Here is a 20,585-nt window from a genome sequence, read left to right as displayed (position 1 = left end):
TATTTTATTTTTTTTATGGTTAATAAATAAAGTTTAGATGCAGGTTTTATTTTACTTTAAAATTAAATTTGGTAATTACATCTGAGGTTTGTGAGTCCACGTTTCGTGATTCGTAATTCAGCACACGATCGCATTTCGTCGGCAGCTCATCAATGTGCTAATCAAATTACATGTTGTTTCGACTTTTGCCACTTGGTTTTGGGCAGCAGGGCCTGTGCTGCTTCTTCCTCCTCCCTGGCAATTCGTTCGCGAATCCAATAATTCGCCCCGCAGACCAGAAGCAAAAGGCAGGGAATCATGATGAGCAGGACCATTCCCAGTGAAATACTAGCCACCCGCGCCGAATGCTCCTCATGGCCTGGAAAAGCATCAAAATCAAAAATAGACAAAGGATTCTTCGGGGGACGACGGGGGCTTGAGCACTAGGTTCTATGAACAGTGAGGGAAGTAATCGGGTGATGGAATAAGAATTTTTAATACCATTTACTGAAAAATCTACATTTTTTATATTTTTAGAACTTATGGAGGTTTTTTTTATAGAGTTAAGAAAATTTAAGTCAAAATTGTATTTTTTATTCATAAGAAAGATTTTTAAAATTTAATTTTAAAATTTGTATTGTTTACTTTTCACGTTGGGTATATTTTATTTGTAATTGTATGAGTCTGATTCAATTTAAATTTAATTTTTTCAGCAAGCTCTTTTCCCATATACCATCTTCAGTTTTTTTTGCAAAAGTGTTACCTTTCCATCACTGTTCATAAATAAACCAGGCAACTGGGCTATCCATCTAGCTTTTCCCTGCCATCCATCCAACCTCTCAAGGCTGGAAACTACATAGTCGCCTAGTTTTGAGTCCTCCATCGCCCTGCCATTGTGTTGTGTCTATTTCCCAGTTAGATCGGGATATATTCTCACATTGATGAGGAGAATAGAGAACGGAGGACGAAGGATTCGCCGGCGGACAAACAGACATAAGTAACGGCAACTTGTCCATCAATTTGCTCAAGATTGATTGACATTGGCGTAATGCACACAATACATTCTGTTCCCCCATGGAAAGGGGGCGTAGGTGGAGTGCGAAGGCGTGGCAGTAATACAATACCAACAAAAACAGTAAGACAGCGCATAAGAAACAGAGTGACATTTGAAGATTAATGTCTTTGGCTTCGGTCCTACTGCTTCGTTGTAGATTTTATGTAATTTCTGTTTGCACTTTGGTTGCATTGGTGAAGATGCACTGGACAAAAATAGTAGGGTTTTAAATATATATAATTATACAAAAAATGTAACATCAGAACATGTATAAAAACATTTTTTCAAATTTTTAGATTAATTAATTTTAGTTATTTTCCAAATTAAATTCTAATGTCAGTTTTTTTTACCCAATTTTTTCCAGTGCAACCCGCAATGCAACCCGCTTGCTCATGCAAATTATTACAGAAAATTGACAGGCAGTTAAATAGCAAACAAAGCGAACCCTGCGAAGTGTCAACTTTCATGTAACAATTGGCATTATCGAATCAGCCTGCAAGGAGAACTAAGAACATTATTCGGTGTTTACAAGTAAACTAGATATAAACAAGTGTTTTTGGTTTTATTCAATACATAAAATGATGATTGTTTACCTGGGCCGATGGAAATACAAATGAATTTGCCGTTTGGATTATGCTTAATGTACAAGGATTCGGTTATCGGATTTGGACTATTAAATAAGTGCTATGTTAGATGTTATTATTCAATGTGTGGTCATGGCCTCGGGAAAAACAGCAGTACAACAATAGAATTAAACAAAGCAATGGACAGGTGGGTTTTTGTTTTTGGAAAGTTACTTAAAATTAGTTATTATTTGTGGGTGGCTCTTATTTGAACTTTGCAGCTAGTTGTGGGGGGTGGGGATCGGGTGAGTTAGGATCCTCAGACCTCGGTGGACTTTTGCACCGAGGGAGTGGGCGAGGTAGCCAGGGGCGGTGGTGGCGAAGGCAGGCCCGAGTCCTGTGTCAGCGGCGTAACAGGTGCCGTGCGCAGGGGAACGGCATTCACACTCGACGGGGGTCTACTGTAGTACTGCGTGTTGCTGGGCAGCACTGGCACGCCCCCGAAGCGATTCTGCGCCGCCGCCTGGGGTGTATAATTTATGGAGCTGGCACCACTGGTGCGACTGTCCAGGCCACTGAAGGTGGGACTGTACTGCTGGCGGTGCAGCTGATCCGCCTCCTCCGGCGACAACGGCTGATGATAGCCCGCCGGATGAGTGGTGCCCGTGTGAACATCCGCCTCATCGAAGTCATCGTCCTCATCCGGGTGATCATCGTGATGATCCCCATCCACCGGAGATCCAGATCCGTGGAGGGAACGGCGACCCAACTGCTTCGGCTTCTCACCTGTGGCGACGACGTTCGGATTAATGTAGGAAATGTCCCTGGCTAACTTTGAGCTGTTTCTATTTTGACTACCTTCCGATGAGGTCACATCCTCGTCGTTCTCATCCAGATCCCATTTCTTAGCTGGAAAATCAATTTGCGGTTTGCCCGGTAATGGTTCGTTCGTGCGATATACTTTGTCGTAGGACCTACTTTTCTTCAGTGTACTGGCATCCGTATCGCTGTCATCGTCGTAGTTCAGGGTACGCAGATTACGAGCTGAACTGGCTCGGGAACGAGGAAGCATGGGCATCTGCCACTGGGGATCCTCCTTCAGCTGCTTCTGCCGGTAGCGATACACGCCGCACACGATGCACAGCATCAGTGGGCAGATCACCAGGAAGATAATGCCAATTGCTATGAAAGCGACGCGACGCGTGTAGTACACCTCACCTGCGCAAGGGTCAAAGGTTGGTAAGGATTGCTTTCTATCAGGGGGGTTTTACAAAGGACACTACATACTGGCTGACTGGATTAGTTTTTCTTTTCTTATTATAATAAGGGATAAAAAGTCCCAATAAATTCTGACTAGAAAAAGATTTGATATCAGAGAAATTCTTTTTAATTCTATATCTAAGATAATATTATCTTAAATCTAAATTAATATTTTTTTCAATAATATTCATTAAATTATAGGATGTATTAATATTCTAAAATGTATTTTTTAATGATTAAGGGGCTTAGATGAAGCTCTAATTCAGTCAGTCAGTAGAATTGTAGGTAAGATTTAAGGGGTTCCTAGTCAAAAGGGTAATATAAAGTATTTTGTACTTACGTAGACACTCGGTGTATCCATATTCGGGAATATTCCACAGACCGTTGGCCAAACACTCACGACGTTGATCTCCCACCAGAATGAAGCCCTCATTACACTCAAAAGAAACCTTGGCACCGGGCATGAAATCAAAGCTCAGCTTTCGGCCGAAGCGAGGAGTCTGCAAAACACCACAGGATACCACGCGTCTGTAAAAGATTATAATATAAGTATAAAATAATATAAAACTTTTGAAAATTTAATCTAGTTTTCCCAGATAATATTTTCTTGTAATCCCCAACTTACACTGCATTTTCCGCCTGCATATTGACTATGGTGTCGTAGTAGTTCTTGGTAAAGTGCGCCAAATCTCGATTTAATGTCATTGCATAATCATATTGACACTGCATACATTCGCCACAAAGTTCCTCGGCTCTCTCCAGATCGTAGGTACGATTGGTGGGCAGGAAGTCCGCAGGATCCAGGACATAATTCGGCTGGAAGGTGGCATTTGCATAGTAGCTGGACATTCTTCCGAATTCTCGGGTAAACAGAGCAGCTCCCACTCCAGGAACTTCGCGATCCGTGAGCATCCATTTGATGCCAAAGTTGGTGTGGATGCTACGTAAATCGTTCAGATTGAGTTGGGCCACCTGACCATTGGGCAGCATAAAGTCGTCTAACTTGTTGAAGCTCCAGTTGCCAAAGAGGCCAGCTGTTTTGTTCTGGTATAGGAAAGTAAATATATAAACTAAAAGGTAAAAATTTAGAAATATTCTTCACTCACTATAAACTTCCAGGGCAGGAAAACGCGACCCGTCATGTAGCCCTCGTTCTCCACAACCTCCACACCGATTCCCGCATCGAATTGAACGACGACCTGGGACTGATTGAGCAGGTAAGTTGGGGTATATACGGATACACCATCGAAGTGCTGGAACTTGAGACTCTCGCGATCGAAGTAAACCCTGCGGCCATCGGCCAGGACATCCAGGCGATAGCGCCACCTGGCGTGCAAAGGACGCAGGCGAACCTCGATCGTTGTGGTCGTATTTCCCCTCATCGCCACCGCCGTCAACTGAGTGGCCTTCACCTCGCCATAGTAGTTCGTGGGCAGCTGCTCAAAGCGTCCTTGGACCTCGAACTTGTTGCTCTCATCCACGCTGCGCGCCAGGACGAACTCTCCCAGTCCGTTGAAGGTATAGGCCGTGCCGTCGAAGGTCACAAAGTGGGGATCACCGAAGACGCCAGCGATGCCCGGCGCCTGATAGGCCACACAATCCTGCGAGGGACGACGCTCGAAGCGGTACGTCTCGCAGCCCACCGCCTGCTCCTCCTGCCAGAAGCAGCAGGAGTAGAAGGGACGCATGTCGTGGAACCACATGGACAGGGAGGGCACCTTGCTGGCCTCGTTCCAGGGCATCTTGCCCAGGTTGTGGACGCGGCGGGGTCGAGAGCCCCACATCTGGTCGTAGGTCAGCATCAGGAAGCCGTAGCGATCGTAGCAGCACTGCTGCTCAGCTCCTTGGGCGCTAAAGGTGAAAAATATATTATTAACATTTTTTTAAATTTTTTAAATTTGATCACTAGGATTCTTATATCATTAACAAAGGTGTCTAAAAGTATGCCGTAAAAAAATCATAGACATAAAATGTTGCATACTTTTAGACATCTTTAAAAGTGATTCTAAAATCCTTTTGATTTCTTTTAAAGAAAGAATATCGACAAAACGAGTTTTCCCATAAAAACATCGATATTATCGTATCAATATTGTAAAAATATCGAAAATATCGATAACTTTCAAGCTTTATTTCTTTAGCCTCATTTATATCTTTTAACCCTTTATTAGAATTTATTTAAGCCCACTTACACTGGCGTTCCGCTGACCACACAGTGGATGGCTCCGCGATGCCTCAGGCAGCTGGGGTTCGAGTCCTTGTCGCACTCCCGATCCGGCCGGAAGCGTCCTTTGTCCAGAACAGCCTGGTCCAAGGTGCAGGGACAGAGTGGAAGGTCGGCGGCAAAGTTCCTGCGAAAGGGAGAATATGAAATTTCAGTTGGGGGAAGAGTAGCTTTATTGCAATCCTCGGCTAATTAGCTATATAGGCATCCATCGTTGGCCAATCCCCGTTGGCGTTTTCGGTTGCTTTTAATTAGCGGGGCAAATGCAAATGCATATTTGCTGAGCCTTACCTGAGGAATCGGTCGGCGCGAATCCAATTATCGCAGAGAGCTCTCGCCCAGCGTTTTCCGTGCTGTCGCTCCCATTGGGGCGCCATATACCATGCCAATGGAATCGGGCGGGACCACAGGACCCTGGAAATGGAAAATGAGAAAATGCATTGTGAAAATGAATGCCAAAGATTAATTTCGGAGGGAGGCAGCCGAAAAGATGACATCCCTCGACCTTTGCCATTCGTGCAGGCTAATAAACAAGCCATGCGATTTAACCTTCTCTCATTTTTTTTCTGACGAGCTACACGATTTTGCCATTAGCCGCCGTTGCCTAGTTAGCCATCAATGGCCTTCAATTCACGCCTCACGCTGCCATGGAAATATTTTTCATTAAGTTTTCACAATTACTCGGTCATCAAATGGAAATTAAATGTTGAAACAATGCTAACAATTTATGTCGGGGCCCACCCGCCCCTTTGGGCCGGCTAACGACACCCAAAGGTGCCGTAAACCAGAAAAAGAATAAAATGGTTTTATATAGCGTCTTAGGGGAAAAGAAACAGAGGCGAAAAAAAGGTAAGGATTCTTGTATCATTTCGGCACTATCAAAAGTATATTTGTTCGATACGAAAGAATACTTATTTTAATGAATTTTTAATGAATTACGGTATGATAACGTCATTGAACTCATAAAACAACATATTTTTTAGATTTTTAAAGATATATTATTATAAAATATTATAAAAGTGTAAATCTATTTTTATATTTTCAAAAAAAACGTTAATAACTTCTCCCAGTGCAGACCTAAGTTACCGAATGAACCCTCGAAAATTCCTAGTCGTCAAACTGGGCATCTTACAAAACACAATCCCTGTTTTTGGCCAACAAATTTTATGGCAGAGAAGATGATTCAGGTTTAAGTGCAAAATAATTGCAGGACGTGAAGGAAAAGGCTTAAATGCGAAGAACTGGCGAACAAACATGGCAGCGATTACCATTGTGGCCGAGGCCATTAAAAACACATTTCCATTATTGATTAGCTCCGAGAATGTCTCGCAATTACATGCTGTCATAATAAGCAATCTTCAGCCCAGTCAAGCCAAGCAAAGCGAGAGCAAATTGATTGCAGCCGAAGGGAATGGGATGGTTGACTAGGATGGTAACTGGTATCTAGAAGAGCCCGTTCTCATTGTCATTGAAATTGCCCGACAAATTGAATAAAAACAAGGATAGACCATCAAGGCACTGAGATGACACATTGAGACAACCGAGAATCAATTAAATCGTAATAACAAAGGAATCTGGGGGGAGGATTCCAAGGATTGCTGCAAATGCAGCTGAACGAATAAATTCAGTTAAATAAAGCTAGCTATGAACAGCTAATGCTTTGAATAAGAGAAAATTTTATATAATATCCAAGTAACTACTTCTTTAGTTTCATAATAAAATCTCTACTTACGGACTGATGGCCAATCCTGAGTACTGATCGGGCTGCGTGAGATTGATCTGAAGGAATCCGAACTGCATGTCCCGGTTAATATTGTTTCGATTCAGATAATTCGAGGGCGTGATCACATAGCTGCCAGAATTCGAGTACGAGGCCTCGATCACATCGATATACTCCAGCTGGGGCTCGATCTTGGTCTCCCTGTAGCCCCACAGCGAGATCATCACGTTGGCATTGGCATTCGAGGTCAAATTGTACTGGTTCCAGGTGATGCGGATCTCGCTGGGATTCTTCTTGTGCACATCGTCGGTGGCGAAAAAGATCTTCTCGGTGGCGGCAGCCGGGGTCTCCACAAAGTACTTTCCGCGCCACTTGAATCTCTGGGTGCCCACGGAGATCTGGAATCGAATGTAGCCCTCGGCCTTCAGATAAGGCTGCACACAGATAACTCGATTCCTGTCCACATAGGTTCCCAGCACGGATTCCGTATCGAAGTGACAGGTCACTCGGATAGTAGGATCAAAACAGGGCCCAGTGATGTTGACCACTTGGCCACCCAACATGTTGCCGGATTCGGGGGCGAAGGTTAAAGGAAGCAGGGCAGCATCTAGTGGTTAAAAATATATATTTTATATTTAAAAATTGGATTAAGAATTTAATTAAATTTAATTTGCTATTCCCAAAAGTTGAAAAGCTGGTAAAAGTATTTAAAATATGGTTTGAAACCCTAATAAAAATAGAATAATTTAAAAATATTAAAATAAAAATTATTATAAAATATTACAAATTATAATTATAATTATTGGTTTGTTTATTGAATTCCCTAAAATAATCCATGTAAAAATGTATCTTAAAAGTGAGTAGTTATCTAAACCCAGCAAAACAATTTCTAATTTACCCGACACCGATTAAAGTGTCCCTGCAATCAAACGTACCGATATCCTTGTTGCAGGAGCCAATTAGAATCTGCTCGTCCACGCGGAAAATGTGACGACCCGGGAACCCATTGGCCCATCCTCTGTTGGCCAGGTCCCGAATCACCATGTTCTGGCTGTAGGGCTTGTACTCGTAGGCCTGAGTGCCGTTGCCGGCATTGAAACCGACCTGAAAATAGGGGAGGGGGTGCAAAGTTCATATATCAGTAGGCATGGGTGATTTTGCGAAGGCCACGCTCTGCAATTAAATACACTCGCATTCGGATCGCTTACACATTTAATTAACTGTTCACAAAGTTCGCAATTATGTTTCGGGCTTAGGCAAAGTTTAAATTGTGCGTTTAATTACTACAAGTGGCTGCAGGCTGAAGGATGCTCGAGTTTCAAACGCAAAACGATTCGAGCTTATGATAATTGTGAATTTGATGAGTGATTCTTGAAGGCATTTGGCAAAGGCAAATTAAAGTTGCATTGATTTCGAAGGATTTCAAAAGTTCTTGAATTCCATTTTTGCTTCGCATTTTTTAGTTCAAACTTTATGCATATTAAGGTATCCTTTTTGTGTGGGTCCTCAACTTGCACTTTACTTTTACCCTTTTGATTGCCGAACAAATCACCAAGGCAAACATGCCAAGGCTGAATGCTGGACAACTAAAGGGCAAAAAACAAAACTCTTCACTCACACAATCAGTTGGCAAGTTTTCCCCTGAGAGAGTCAACTGTTTAATTGACTGCCAACCGACAAAAAGTAAAGGGACTAGAAAAAAAAAAGGGAGAACTTGACCACTTACATATGCAGGAACTCCGCCCTCGCCCTTTGTCGTATCGCCTCCAGCTTCAGTGTGCGAAAGCCAGTTCAATACGGCATAGTTGAAGATGATATAGGTGTAGACCTCATCGGTAGCCAGGATCATTTGGAAGGTGTTGGTCTGTGGATTTATAGTTAATTTAAAATTATTCATACAAAGAAAAAAATCAAAATTAAATAAGGTCATTTCTACCTTATTTCATATCAAGCCGATATGATGAATGTCAAATTTATGATTTAAACTCGATACATTATCATTTTATAAAAGTTATAAAAATACTGTTTTAAAATAACAAATTTCGTGTTTATTTGAGAAATATTGTAAAATAAGATACACCTAATCTTTATTCATATCAAAATTATCTTAATAAAAATACTAAATGTACATGATCTTTTTTCACTTACCGTGTAGAGGGAGTTATCGATTCCGCCGGCGAATGAGACGTTCTTCCAGGTGGAGATCACCACGTGCTTGGGAATGAAGGTATCGGCGCCCACGACTCCTTGACGAATGTCCCACATGGTTCGTTCCCGTACCTCCACGCCAAAACGGTCCGTACGTCCCATCAGATCACGTTCCACTCTGCAAATAAGGGGATTTTCCGTCAGTTTGGGACTACCGAGACTACTAAGACCACCGAGACTCATGTGGCTGATGCGAAAATGAGAAAACAAATCGGATGCAAGGCAAATTTCGGTTTGGCGTCTGCCCGATGATAAATGGATTCGATGTTCGGCATATAAATCAGGGAGCAGGCGGAGAGATTTCTGATTTGTGCGCTTCCTCATTACTTTCCCGACTGGTGGGCATATTTTCATAAACATTTTATTTATTTTACGCTCTCGTGAGCACTTTCAAGTGTGTGTTTTTTGAGGGAATGGTGTTCGTATCGACGGCCGACAGATTGGCGACGCCATCGCGGCTACGTGGCGTATGATTTATATGCTTTAATTATTCATTACGCATACTCCGCGTGTTCCGCAATTCAAGCTGCTTGGATGGCTGTTTGTTGGCTGCCACATAAATAGCTTTAAGCCAGGGATTCATGCAAAATGCTTAGACAAAAGCCATTCCAATCCATTGCGAACACCAGACAAATAAATCTTAAGCCGATTTACCGTTCGGGATTTCTTTTTTTACTTACAACGTAAGCGAACTTAAGCGAATTTCCATTGCCGGACAATTGCATTGGCATCGAGGTGAACAATTGAGGATTGCCAAAGCTCTTGGTTGGCATAAGAGGCTTATCAAATGAACCATTCGGCTCACAGTACAAACATGTCCAGATGCTGGCCGCAAATCGAACTAAAAATTCAAACTGAATGGGGGGTGGTTCGATTTTGCTTTTGCTAATAGAGGCATTCGGCCAAATTCAAAATGGCAATAAATAATTGAAAGTATTCAAATTGAATTTTAAATGAAAATGGTAAATAGATTGTTTCCATTTTGAATGCAGGATTTTTGGTTTAAAAATATCCTTTCTTAATGAATGCTAAAATGTAAGCCAAATAAGTAATACCTAAACTACATTTGCTTTCTCTTTAAACCCTTTAATTAAATTCCCAGCACTCAATTAAGCTCTAAAAACTCCTAAAAAAAACCCTAATTGCCCTAAAAGTGCTTTATGGCATTTAATAAAATTCAACAAAGTCTTTGGCTCCAGAGTATCAGCAAATGTAAACTAATTCCCAGTCGCTTTGACAGGGACATTCATTTAGGGCAACTGCCAACCTACATATATAACAATTGAAATCGAAAAACTCGTTATGCTCCAGCATTTCTGTGTGTGGCAAACAAAGATGAATGTGGGCCATTTTCTATTTGCATTTTCCCGGTAACATTTTATTGATTTTGCCCCGGCGTTTGTTAGTGATAAATGAAACGCACACACAGAGCTCGGGAATTGCAAACAAACATGAGTGGTAGAATGGTATTTACCCCGATGTTCAGCTTATTTATTAACACTCGAAGGATCCGTAATAAAAACCCATAATGCAGCCATTATCGTGAATATATTCATTTAAATTACCGCCAGTATGTGCTTTTCAATTTTTGAGGGCACATAAATTATAACTGGCAGCAGATGGCAATGGAAATAAATTACAAAATTACACTTGCCATCCTTTACTCGAGTAACAAACCTATAAAAAATAGAAAACGTTTGTTGGCATCCTGCAAAAACCGCATGCCAGGGCCAAAAGAAGAAGAAGAAGGCGCTCAGAGATAACCGCACACACAAAAACCCACACTCGCATAGTTTATCATTTGTGTTTGCCCCGAGCAAAAAACTTTAAAAGTCTGCAATTGACATTCGGGCTAAAAAAAATGCGAATTGTCACTCAGCCTAGAAATGCGCGCGCAGCAGCCAAAAACAGCCGCATACCCGTAGACTTTTACGTGTAAGTAAGCCAAAAAGCCACACACATTTATACAGGCACTGCAAAAAAAACTACCTATTCAGAAATAAATGTTTCGATTTTAAAAGAAAACAGTACAGGTTCGAAGTAACCAATAAAGGTGCTTAAAAGTATGCAACAATATATGTTGTTACTGATGAATTTTTTACTGCATACTTTTAAACACCTTTTGTAAAAGTTTTGAAATCCAAAAACATTTCTGTATTGATATAAAATGAAATATATGACTAAGACTTGTTATAGTTTTTCTTATTTTCCATCTCAATATTATTAAGACTTTTTCTCTCTGTGTCGACATAGAGAGAGTCGCAAAAAAGTAATAGAAACTCAGCAGAAGCTCGTACATAAGTTGAGCTCCTTGCCGCTTTTCCACCCGCTTTTCCACCCAATTTCAGGCCAGTTCTTGAACTGCGCCATTATGTACTTTATTGCATACATTCGGGCGCGCTGCCACAGTTTTGTCTGCATTTGTAGGTTAAAATGCCTTTTCGCCGCTTTGCATGGAAATATTCGAGCCGCGTTCCCTCATCCGTTTTTAGCCCCTTTCTATCCACCATTTCGGCCATGTCTCCGTCTTCGCCTTTTGCCGTGTGGCCCAATTCCATCTCTCGGGGTGTAAATGAAAGTGAAACAATGGCCGTACTTAAAGAAAATGGCGAAAATTGCATGTAAGCTGCAGAAAACAGCGCGCAGAAAGCAGAAAGAGCTCAGCGCTCTCTTACCAGTAAATGCAAACAGAGACTTGCAAATGGCCCAGCCAAGGACGAAGATGGGGGTGGGGGGTGTTTTGGGGGGCCAAAGGATTGGGGAAGTTCTTGTTATGATTGGCAAAAGGGAATAATGAAGCGGCATTATTATGGCGCCCCGGTTATAAAGAAAAACTTTTGGCCAAAAACACTTTCAAGGAACTTGGGGGAAAGACTTTCTCGAGTGCTATGCCTGAATTCTATAAATTTTAAGGAAAGTGACTTTCTGGCTAGTACCCACTTTAAAAAGAGTATCTCGTTCAAGGTCGTCTGAAAACCTTATCTCTTTTAAATTCTTTAATTTAATAATGTATTTTCTATTCAGTAATGTTTGTCCTATTTTTTCTCGATTTTTTTCCCCTAGCCATCTTTTAATAAACTTTTTTAATTTCTTTTCTCAAAGCCCTTTGTGCATTTTAATGTCCTAATTTCCTTCCTTTGCAAATGCACCTTTGACTCATTTGCTGAAAAAAGCAGCTTACAGCCGAAAATGTTTTAATTGCGACAACGCAGGCCGGCAATTAAGATTCCGTTTGAAGCTTCCCTTGCCAAACAAAACAATTAAACGCTCCCTTGTACTACAATAATTCCCACACTCACCCGAAAAAAACCCTCATACATCGAAACTCACACGCTGACAAAGTTTGAAGCGTTTAACAAAAGGAAAAAAAAATCCTGAACAAACGACATTAAGTTTTTATTCGCCAACCGACGCGGTTAAACGTTTGTGTGTGTAATTAAACGTACGCTCATAATGAATTTAATGCTCAAAGTGGACGGCGGTCCACTGGGCGTATGCGCAATGCCCTGCACTTTCAGCTAATCCAATGCTGAGCGCTAAGTGCGAGTGTGTAATTAAATTGATGCGAAATGAGTAGGGTCATGTGAGAAAATGTCGATGAAAGGGGGGTTCTAGAGGCGATGCTTCCAAGTGGGAGGCACAAGGGGTGGGTCAATGGGTGGTTCAATGGGTGGCCAGCAATTTTACATCACTCGCATTTCGCTATTCACTCTGCTTGGCTTCTTTATCTTCAGCGCCATGCAAAGTTATTTAAATTAAATTCCAGTCACAGCTTCAGTCACTCCCCATTCTGTAATACCTCTGAACACCCACTCACATAAGCACTGAGGGAAAAAATATTATTATTAGAGCCAGATAAAATACAAAAATCACTTCTAAAAGTGTCCAAAAGTAAGTAATAAATTATTTGGACACTTTTAGAAGTGATTTTAAAGCTTTTTTATGTTTTAGACATTTTACTAATCACCTTCTCAGTGCCTACAAATGTTGTATAGTTTTATAAGTAGTTAGTATTTATGATTTATTTTCTCCCAGTGCACACATCAAAGTTCGGCTGAGTATTTCCCCTTGATGGTGCTGTACACGAGGCGAAGACAATTAAATGCCAGGGTCGCTGCCATTGAACGAGTTATGCGAAAAGCAAGTTTGACATATTGTCGGACTGTGTAAAAACTATAAAAATGCATTGCATGGTTCCGATCCTTGTACTGCGTGCTCCTGCGCAGGATGTTAATTGCTCTGGTGTGGCAATTTGTCAGCCGGCGTCACAAAGTGTTGACAACAAACCCATAGAATGGGAAAAAATGCCGGAAAACAATTCAATGGAGAAACATTTATCTTACACCGCTTTAAAGCATTCATAATGCGGTCAGATTGATTAAACCACTTGTGTAATTTTTTGTGTTCTAAAATCCACTTGTATTTTTCAGCATGCAGACATCCCTCAACTGACTTGTCATTCTGTGTCACTTTGAAGTAATTTATGCTCTCCCTTTTCGTCTTTTTTATCCTTATTCCTTGAGGGCCATGAAATGTAAGGCTGCTGTAGAAACAATGTAGGCGAGCGGCAATAATTTATGCTCCAAATAGCTCGAAACTGCGGGTTAACCAAAGAGCAATTTAAGAAGAAACTTGCTTTAACTAATTAATGCATTTTTGAGTGCCGGCTTTTTTGTGTATGCGATTACAGAATTTGTAAGGGCTTTTATTTTTTGTACTGCTGTCCTGGGGGTAACCCATATAAATACACCACAAATAACTTTTTAACCCCCACTGGCATTCATTTGCATAATTAGCCGGGGGAAGGCAACGCCAAAAAAAATAATGGAAATTCATGTTTGTGTAAATTCAAACATTGTCCTCGGAAAGTTCATAGGGAAAGTGCAGGGCAACTGAATGTAATTAAAGTAGAATTGGACACAGGGAGAGATTCGGATGCCAGCCCCGGAATGCCATTGTTTCGTTCAGATGGAAACGAGTTGAATGCAGTTGCATGCTCTTTTCTGTGAAATCCTTCACAATGCATCAGCACGATGGACATTTCGAAATGAATTCACGCACAAATGCATTCCGAAATCAGCAGGAAAATAATGGAGGTGGAAATCTGCTGGCAGTTAGCGCCCTGGGATCTCGGAAATATTACGGGGAGTTACAGGTACCATTTGATAATGCAAAAATTCTGGGGCAATAAATGACAGTAACAAGCTACGAAACACTAACAGTGACAAACAAAGGAGGTTTAAATTTCAACAAGGCGAAAAGAGATATACTCTATAATTAATTTATGAATTTAAATTGATTGATTAAAAAATAAAATAAATGTGTATAAAAGTATGCAGTAAAAAATATTTAGTAATAAAATACAAATATTTAATAGCATCCTTTTAGACACCATTAAAATGAATTTTAATCATTTCTGTGGAACATTCAAGTATAATTATTTAAAGGGTTAATTAAGCAATGTTTCGTTTAAGCAAACCATTCTGAATCTTTAATAAATACTAAATAAAGTAAAATCCTTTAAATTTAAACCCAGTTCGTTCATATTATAATCCCATGTATTAATACAGAAACAAATTCTGTGTCAAATAAATCATACCTTTTGGAAGGCCGTATGCATAAATGCAGGCCCAAAAACACACACACACACACACACACATGAAGAATGGGGCCACCGGAAGTGCAGAATGGGACACACACACTCATGCTAGTTTGTGTTAGTTTTTCTGTAAATGACGCAGGCTCACGTAGTACGAGTATATACGTATAAATACTTTTGTTTGGCGCGTGCTGTGTGCTGATTTTGCATATGCAAATGCCACGACGAGAAACAAAGGCAAATAAATATGGTTAGCAAATAAATACAGGCGAAACGGAAATGCGAGCGGGGAGAGGGGATAGTGGATAGCAGAGCGGATGCGGAAATAGATTGAGATGCGAGATGCATTGTCTTACCGGAAGTAAACGCCGGGCGTCCGCTGGTCAATATCCGACGGATAAATGCGACCCACTCGGCACTTGCTGAAAAATATGCCCATGAAAGAGGGATCCCTTTTGAGGGGCCAGTCCTTGATCGGGAAAACGAGGGGATAGGTGAGGTACTCCGGTGGATCGGAGAACTCCAAATAGCCGTTGAGGGAGAGCTGTAGAAGGAGGGGATTATTAGTGATAATGTTATTTACTATGTAGAGTACAAATAATTTATTAATTGGTTGAACTAGCTATTAAATAGAATTTGGTGCAAAAGTTTGTTGAAGATTTTTTTTAAGATTAAAGGCTAACCATAAAATTATGATTTATTTTTCCAGGAAATAATAAAAAATATTATTTAATGTAATGTAATAATTTAATGTAATTATTGTAATTATTTATTTTAATGTTTCGAGGAAATAACAAGTTTTCATTTAATGTAAAATCGGGTAAACTCATAACTCATATAACTTATATAAACTATTTTGGAGACCATAAAATATTATTAAGGGTATCCCCATTTTCTATTTTTTAAGAACCCGTAACTCGTTAGATAAATCCTTACCCTGGTATAGTTGAATCGGAATCCGTAGAAGGGCAGTTGGAAGTTCAGGTTCTTGTGGAGCTGCGTCATGGAGGCATGGATGTCGAACTGATAGTCGCCGCGTCCTCCGTACATGTCCTTATCGAAGTACCAGTACATGAAAGTCTGCCTGAGCTCCGCCAACCTGGCTGCCGTAATCGTATAACCTCCGGCTGCCACCGAATACGTGGTGGGTGGAGCCACATTGTTATTGGGATCTGCAAAGGGGTAGAGGAGAAAAAGAAGACAAATAGCTTAGAGAGTGGAGAGCTCTGGCCTATCATTATAATTTCACACCTAATCCTGGGAGATTACTTTTTCAATTCCACAATATTATCCCCTTGCACTTGCCGCGTTTGCTTTTGCGTCTGCAAGGCATAAAGTGAAAAGAAAACTTTTTCCTGGCCTTTTTTGCATTTTCCGGCTGCACCACTCACCACCCTACACCCACTTCCTTGCAGCTCCCGTTCACACAGTCACACAGTCACAGTTAATATTCATTTCTGTCCTGCAAACTTGGCCGTCTTCCTTCTTTCTCCGCATTCTCCTAATTTCCTCTCACCGCTGGCCTTTTAAAGCAATTTAAGCTGATTAAGTGCAAAGCTGACGTTCCCAATGGACAGTGAAACAGTGAAACAGGAGCCCCTGGAAAGCAGGACCTGGGATCCGCTTAAGGATATTGCTCCTCGTGCTGGCCAAAAACTTAAATTGCTGCTGAAGTTTTCGTGGCTAAGTCCTGACAAAGATTTCAGAATATTTCTCTGGCATCCCTTGGGGATTTGAGGTTGCACCAAAAGGCAGTGTGAAGGACATTCATTGCAATTTCTCAGAATATTCTCACACTTTTAAAGTTTAGCTATAATCGTCTTCTGCCATAAATCAATTAGCAGTCTGGCTAACTGAAGCATAATTTTGTTGTTCTTTTTCAATAAACTTTTTCTTTTAATACCTAAAGTTTTGCCACAAACTTGATCTTTCATAAATCAATTAGCCGACTCGATTACTCAATTTGTTGCATATCTGCAATAATTTTTAATAAGCTTTACCTATTAACTTGTTATCTGTTAAACTTCTGCTACTTTAAAGAAATCTCTCTCCATATTTACCCTTTAAGCTTTATAAATAATTCCATCAATTAATTATGAACCCTATTAAGAACCCGACACCTCCTTTCACCTTTTTGCATAATAACTTCGCCATTCCATTGCTGTTTAATTGCGTATTTCGCTTTGAATAAATGGAAATTGCAGATGTATTTTATGATTTCGTTTTCATTTTCATCTCTCTTCTATTTTCCACATCTATTTCAAGTCTGAAGTGAATTATTGGCCATTAATTGCATTGATTTTGAGTGTAATGAGCCAGCTAATGAAACGTCAACAGCGAAGTGTGTCGGGTCATAAAAACCAGAGGATGCCGTCTTCCAGAAATCCTGAATCCCGAACATCTGTCGCGTTTTTAAGCTATTTATGAATTAGTACCCTCGCTAATCCTTTTGAAAGGACCTTACGGATTAGCAAAAAGATTTGTGTAAAATTGGTGCGCGGAAAACACGCAAAATTCGCGTGTTCGGGTTGCAATTACCGGGAAATCTCTGCCTTTTTTAGGTATGCGCTACCTTAGGTAGTTTCCCGGAATCAAGTACCTGAACCTTCCGCTCCAGCTGTCGTTGGGTTACGAAACTAGAGCAGGTAGCCTCTGGGATTCCACCTATATAAGGCCTGCCTCCCCAGCCACAGCATCACATTCGTTCATCAGCCTTCAACATGAGCATCAGCACTTTCAACTTCCAGTTCTACAACTACAAGCTGAGCCCCTCGTCACCGGGCTTCGGCAGTCCGAGTCCCAGTACAGGAGCCTCCACCCGCTCCTCCTCCTCGTTTATCAGCGAACTGGAAATGGACATTGACGAGGACATGTCCAGCCAGCAACCACCGACCATCACCTCCACCCCCAAGCCGCGTTTCACCACCCAACTGGCCGTGGAATTGGCCAGAGCGGAGCAACCCGGTAATGGCATTTCCCCGCTGCGACCCAAATTGCATACGGCCCAGAAGCGCTGGTCCATGGAGCTGAGGGAGAAGGTGCTGGAGATGTCCAAGCGAAATAATGGCCAGGAGAAGCCACCACCGCAACATGAGCCAGTGCAGCAGGAGCCACATCCAGAACAGGAGCAACCTCCGGTTGAAAAACCCAATGTCAGCGACAAAATCAACTTCTTCAACAAGCTGACCAACACCTTTGAGTCGGGTTTCAACAAATTGCAGCCAGGTGGAGCCACCACCCACAACAATCGCTTCATTGCCATGCTGCGCACCACGAAACCACAAAACATAGCAACCACCACCGCCAACAGCAGCACCGCCAACAGTTTCCTGGGCAGCAATGGTTCCCTGAACGGAAATGGTAATCAAGTGGTGCCACCACCCAAACCCAAAAGATTGGCGGCCTCGATCGCCTCCCAGTTTGCCACGCCCCTGGTGCCCGGGATGGGCGTGGGCAAGGGGGGCAGCCAGCGCAAGTGCTCCCTGCGACGTAAACCTTCGATGGAGAAATCGAGGGCCACCATTTTGAGACAGAACTCCAATGTGACGGTGCGAACCCAGAACCATGCCATCATGGAGGATCTCAGTCTGGTGGTTCCCGTGAGATTGCGCATCGCTGAGTACGAGCAACGCATCTCAATGAGTGCTTGAGTGAAGGAATACTTGACATACGATATATTTTATAATTATTAGTTCCCAAGGATAGACCCTACTTTAACCTAAGTTAGCCTAAGCTTTTAAAGACAATTCAAATATATAATATATGTAGCAAGAAATATGAGTTTTTTATTGGAAATTAAGAGGGTTATTGAGAAAACGCAAAAAAAACAAATAGAAAGCAAAAAGATAACAAGATAAAAAATGACTTTTTCTTGTTTAATTTTAAAGAGTAAATAAAATTGTTTAATTTAAAAGAAATTATGTTAAATATTTTTAATTCATAACTTTTTAAAATGTATAAGAAAACGAATAATGATATTTTTATGAAATCCATTTTTTTTAATTTTTTAAAAAGAAAAAAACTTTAATAATAACAAAAATAGCATTCTTTTAATTTGCAATTTTTTTAATCAATTTGAGAACAGTGAGTCATTTAGTATCCCTAAGAATAGATAGTTCCCTAAATAAATATTGAATTAATTTCAAATGGTGAATCATCACCGTATATTCCAGATTTTATTCAAGATCCTAACATTACATATCCCACAACCAATCCTTTTTCTCTCACTTAATCACCTTTGAACAAAGAGCTCTGACTAATATGAGAAAAAAATCCAATTCCAATACCAATTCCGAATGGCCAATATATCAGTCCTGATAAAACAGAGCTCCCTTTGCAATTGCAAAATCCACACACTACCAGCGGTTGTAAACTGAATCACGCAAGACTATGTGCTCTTGTGTCCACACTAATATATATTGTATATATAGTACATACCCCACTACCACGCACTTGTTTTGTTTGCCGAAGCGGAAAACAAGAAAACCGTTAGCTTTTTAATGCCTCAACCCAGGTATTATCTTATCGGGAAAAACACAGAGAGAGGGGGAGAGTGGAAAAAGAGGAGAGCTTACAACACCTGAACGCAGCGAACACAGGTTATCGAGCAAATATTGGTAACTAAACCAAACTGAAACCCACTGAGCTGTTCTGATAAGATAGTCAACGCGGCGTATGAGTAATGGGGTGGAACTGAATCTGAATCAGCGGCCCAGGGACAACGACTCACCCCAATTGTAGCCGCTATTGTCCACGTCGTACAGCTCGCCCAAGTAGTCATTCGGCATTATCAAAGCTCCAGACATTTTCTGGGGCTTCAAACCGGCTACGGTGAGGACATCATCGGTTCCCCGACTGGTGACATGAACCACGGGAATCAAGGTGGGTTTTTGTAGGGCAAGGGGTTTGGTCTTCTTTTCTTCCTTCACTTCCACTTTTTTCACCTCGGGCGTGGCCTTTGGAACCTCCACGAATTCCGCTTGATTTTTGGGTTTAACCACCTTCACTGGTTCCGGCACCGCATTCACAATCTGATCCTCCAGCTCCTCCTCCGTCGATATATTCTCGTTGGCCAGGACATAGGCCATAAAGCCGCAGGCCAGCGCACAAACCAAAAACAGTTTGAAGCGCATTTTCACTTCGATTTCGTTTGTTCACTTAATTGGTAATTCGTTTTTTCGTTTCACTGCTAAAAGAAAAACATCAATGCGTAAATTAAATATGTATTTTTGGTATTTTTCACTTAGTTTTTCCACTTTTTTAAGCACATTTTTCCTCGTTTTTATGATGACATCACCATTTGAGCCAAAAGCTTATCAGTTTTCTTATCACTGTCACCAATTTTCAATCTATTTTCAATTACCAGGCAGAAAAACACGTTCGTTGCAGCGAGCCGCTCAGCTAAGACTGAAGAAAAGTTAACTTAACTCTAACGATCCGATCGGGGCGTTGCCAAAACTCAGTGTTCTGTTCACCTGTCGCCGTCTACTCGATTGTGAAACATCGGCCTTATCGGCCAGATAAAGTTGGCCATATCTTATCACTCGGAACATTACGCACAGATAACGCATTCTTGGCTTTTTCGGTGGGATCCACTCTCTTTTCTGTGCTCTAGATTTACCAACCTATTTGTTTACCGCCATATTATACTTGCAATCCTTATATATTTCTCTCTGTTGACTGTGGTCTCTTGCCGATTTTTGTGATTCATTTCCATTACAGTTAATCACACTCATGACGCGGCCATTTTGTGAACAACTGAATGGACTGTAAAACCTATACATGTGCATTTTGAATATATACGTATGAGAGCACACTTCCGGTTTAATTATAGACAATGACCCATTACCCATCATCAAAAGGCTATTTCCGACGCAGCTTAAGTTTTATGAATGGCAGTTGATGTCTAAAAAGCCTACGGATTGATTTCATTAGGCCATGAAAGTGTCATGGTCGTCATTAATGGAAAAGTAAAGAAATGA

General features: G+C 41.1%; 2 protein-coding genes across 4 annotated transcripts; one reads left to right on the top strand and one right to left on the bottom strand.

The window, feature by feature from the left end:
- Window positions 1–1,557: 1,557 nt before the first annotated feature.
- On the bottom strand, window positions 1,558–20,057 carry mesh (sushi domain containing 2 mesh). Of its 3 annotated transcripts, XM_017142907.2 has the most exons (16): window positions 19,967–20,057; window positions 19,334–19,792; window positions 15,541–15,776; window positions 14,961–15,148; window positions 8,946–9,123; window positions 8,524–8,661; window positions 7,733–7,901; window positions 6,810–7,404; window positions 5,369–5,491; window positions 5,046–5,204; window positions 3,963–4,707; window positions 3,482–3,900; window positions 3,197–3,384; window positions 2,575–2,814; window positions 2,455–2,505; window positions 1,558–2,382 (listed from the first exon to the last, which is right to left on the bottom strand). In XM_017142907.2, the coding sequence occupies exons 2-16, from the start codon at window positions 19,734–19,736 to the stop codon at window positions 1,916–1,918; spliced, it is 4,299 nt and encodes a 1,432-aa protein (XP_016998396.1). In that variant the 5' UTR covers window positions 19,737–19,792; window positions 19,967–20,057; the 3' UTR covers window positions 1,558–1,915. The 3 variants fall into 3 exon arrangements, with proteins under 3 accessions (XP_016998396.1, XP_016998395.1, XP_070072836.1); XM_017142906.2 differs by having other exon boundaries at window positions 2,455–2,814; XM_070216735.1 differs by having other exon boundaries at window positions 2,455–2,814; window positions 19,334–19,789; window positions 19,967–20,027.
- bnk (bottleneck) lies at window positions 16,793–18,409 on the top strand. The gene has a single exon (XM_017142908.3). It carries the CDS (start codon window positions 17,325–17,327, stop codon window positions 18,252–18,254), a length of 930 nt encoding a protein of 309 aa, XP_016998397.2. The 5' UTR covers window positions 16,793–17,324; the 3' UTR covers window positions 18,255–18,409.
- Window positions 20,058–20,585: the final 528 nt, after the last annotated feature.

This window comes from Drosophila takahashii, chromosome 3R, assembly GCF_030179915.1.
Source record: "Drosophila takahashii strain IR98-3 E-12201 chromosome 3R, DtakHiC1v2, whole genome shotgun sequence".
Taxonomy (NCBI): Eukaryota; Metazoa; Arthropoda; class Insecta; order Diptera; family Drosophilidae; genus Drosophila; species Drosophila takahashii.
Note: the sequence above shows the minus strand (reverse complement) of the source record. Positions and strands in the feature narration are given on the sequence as shown.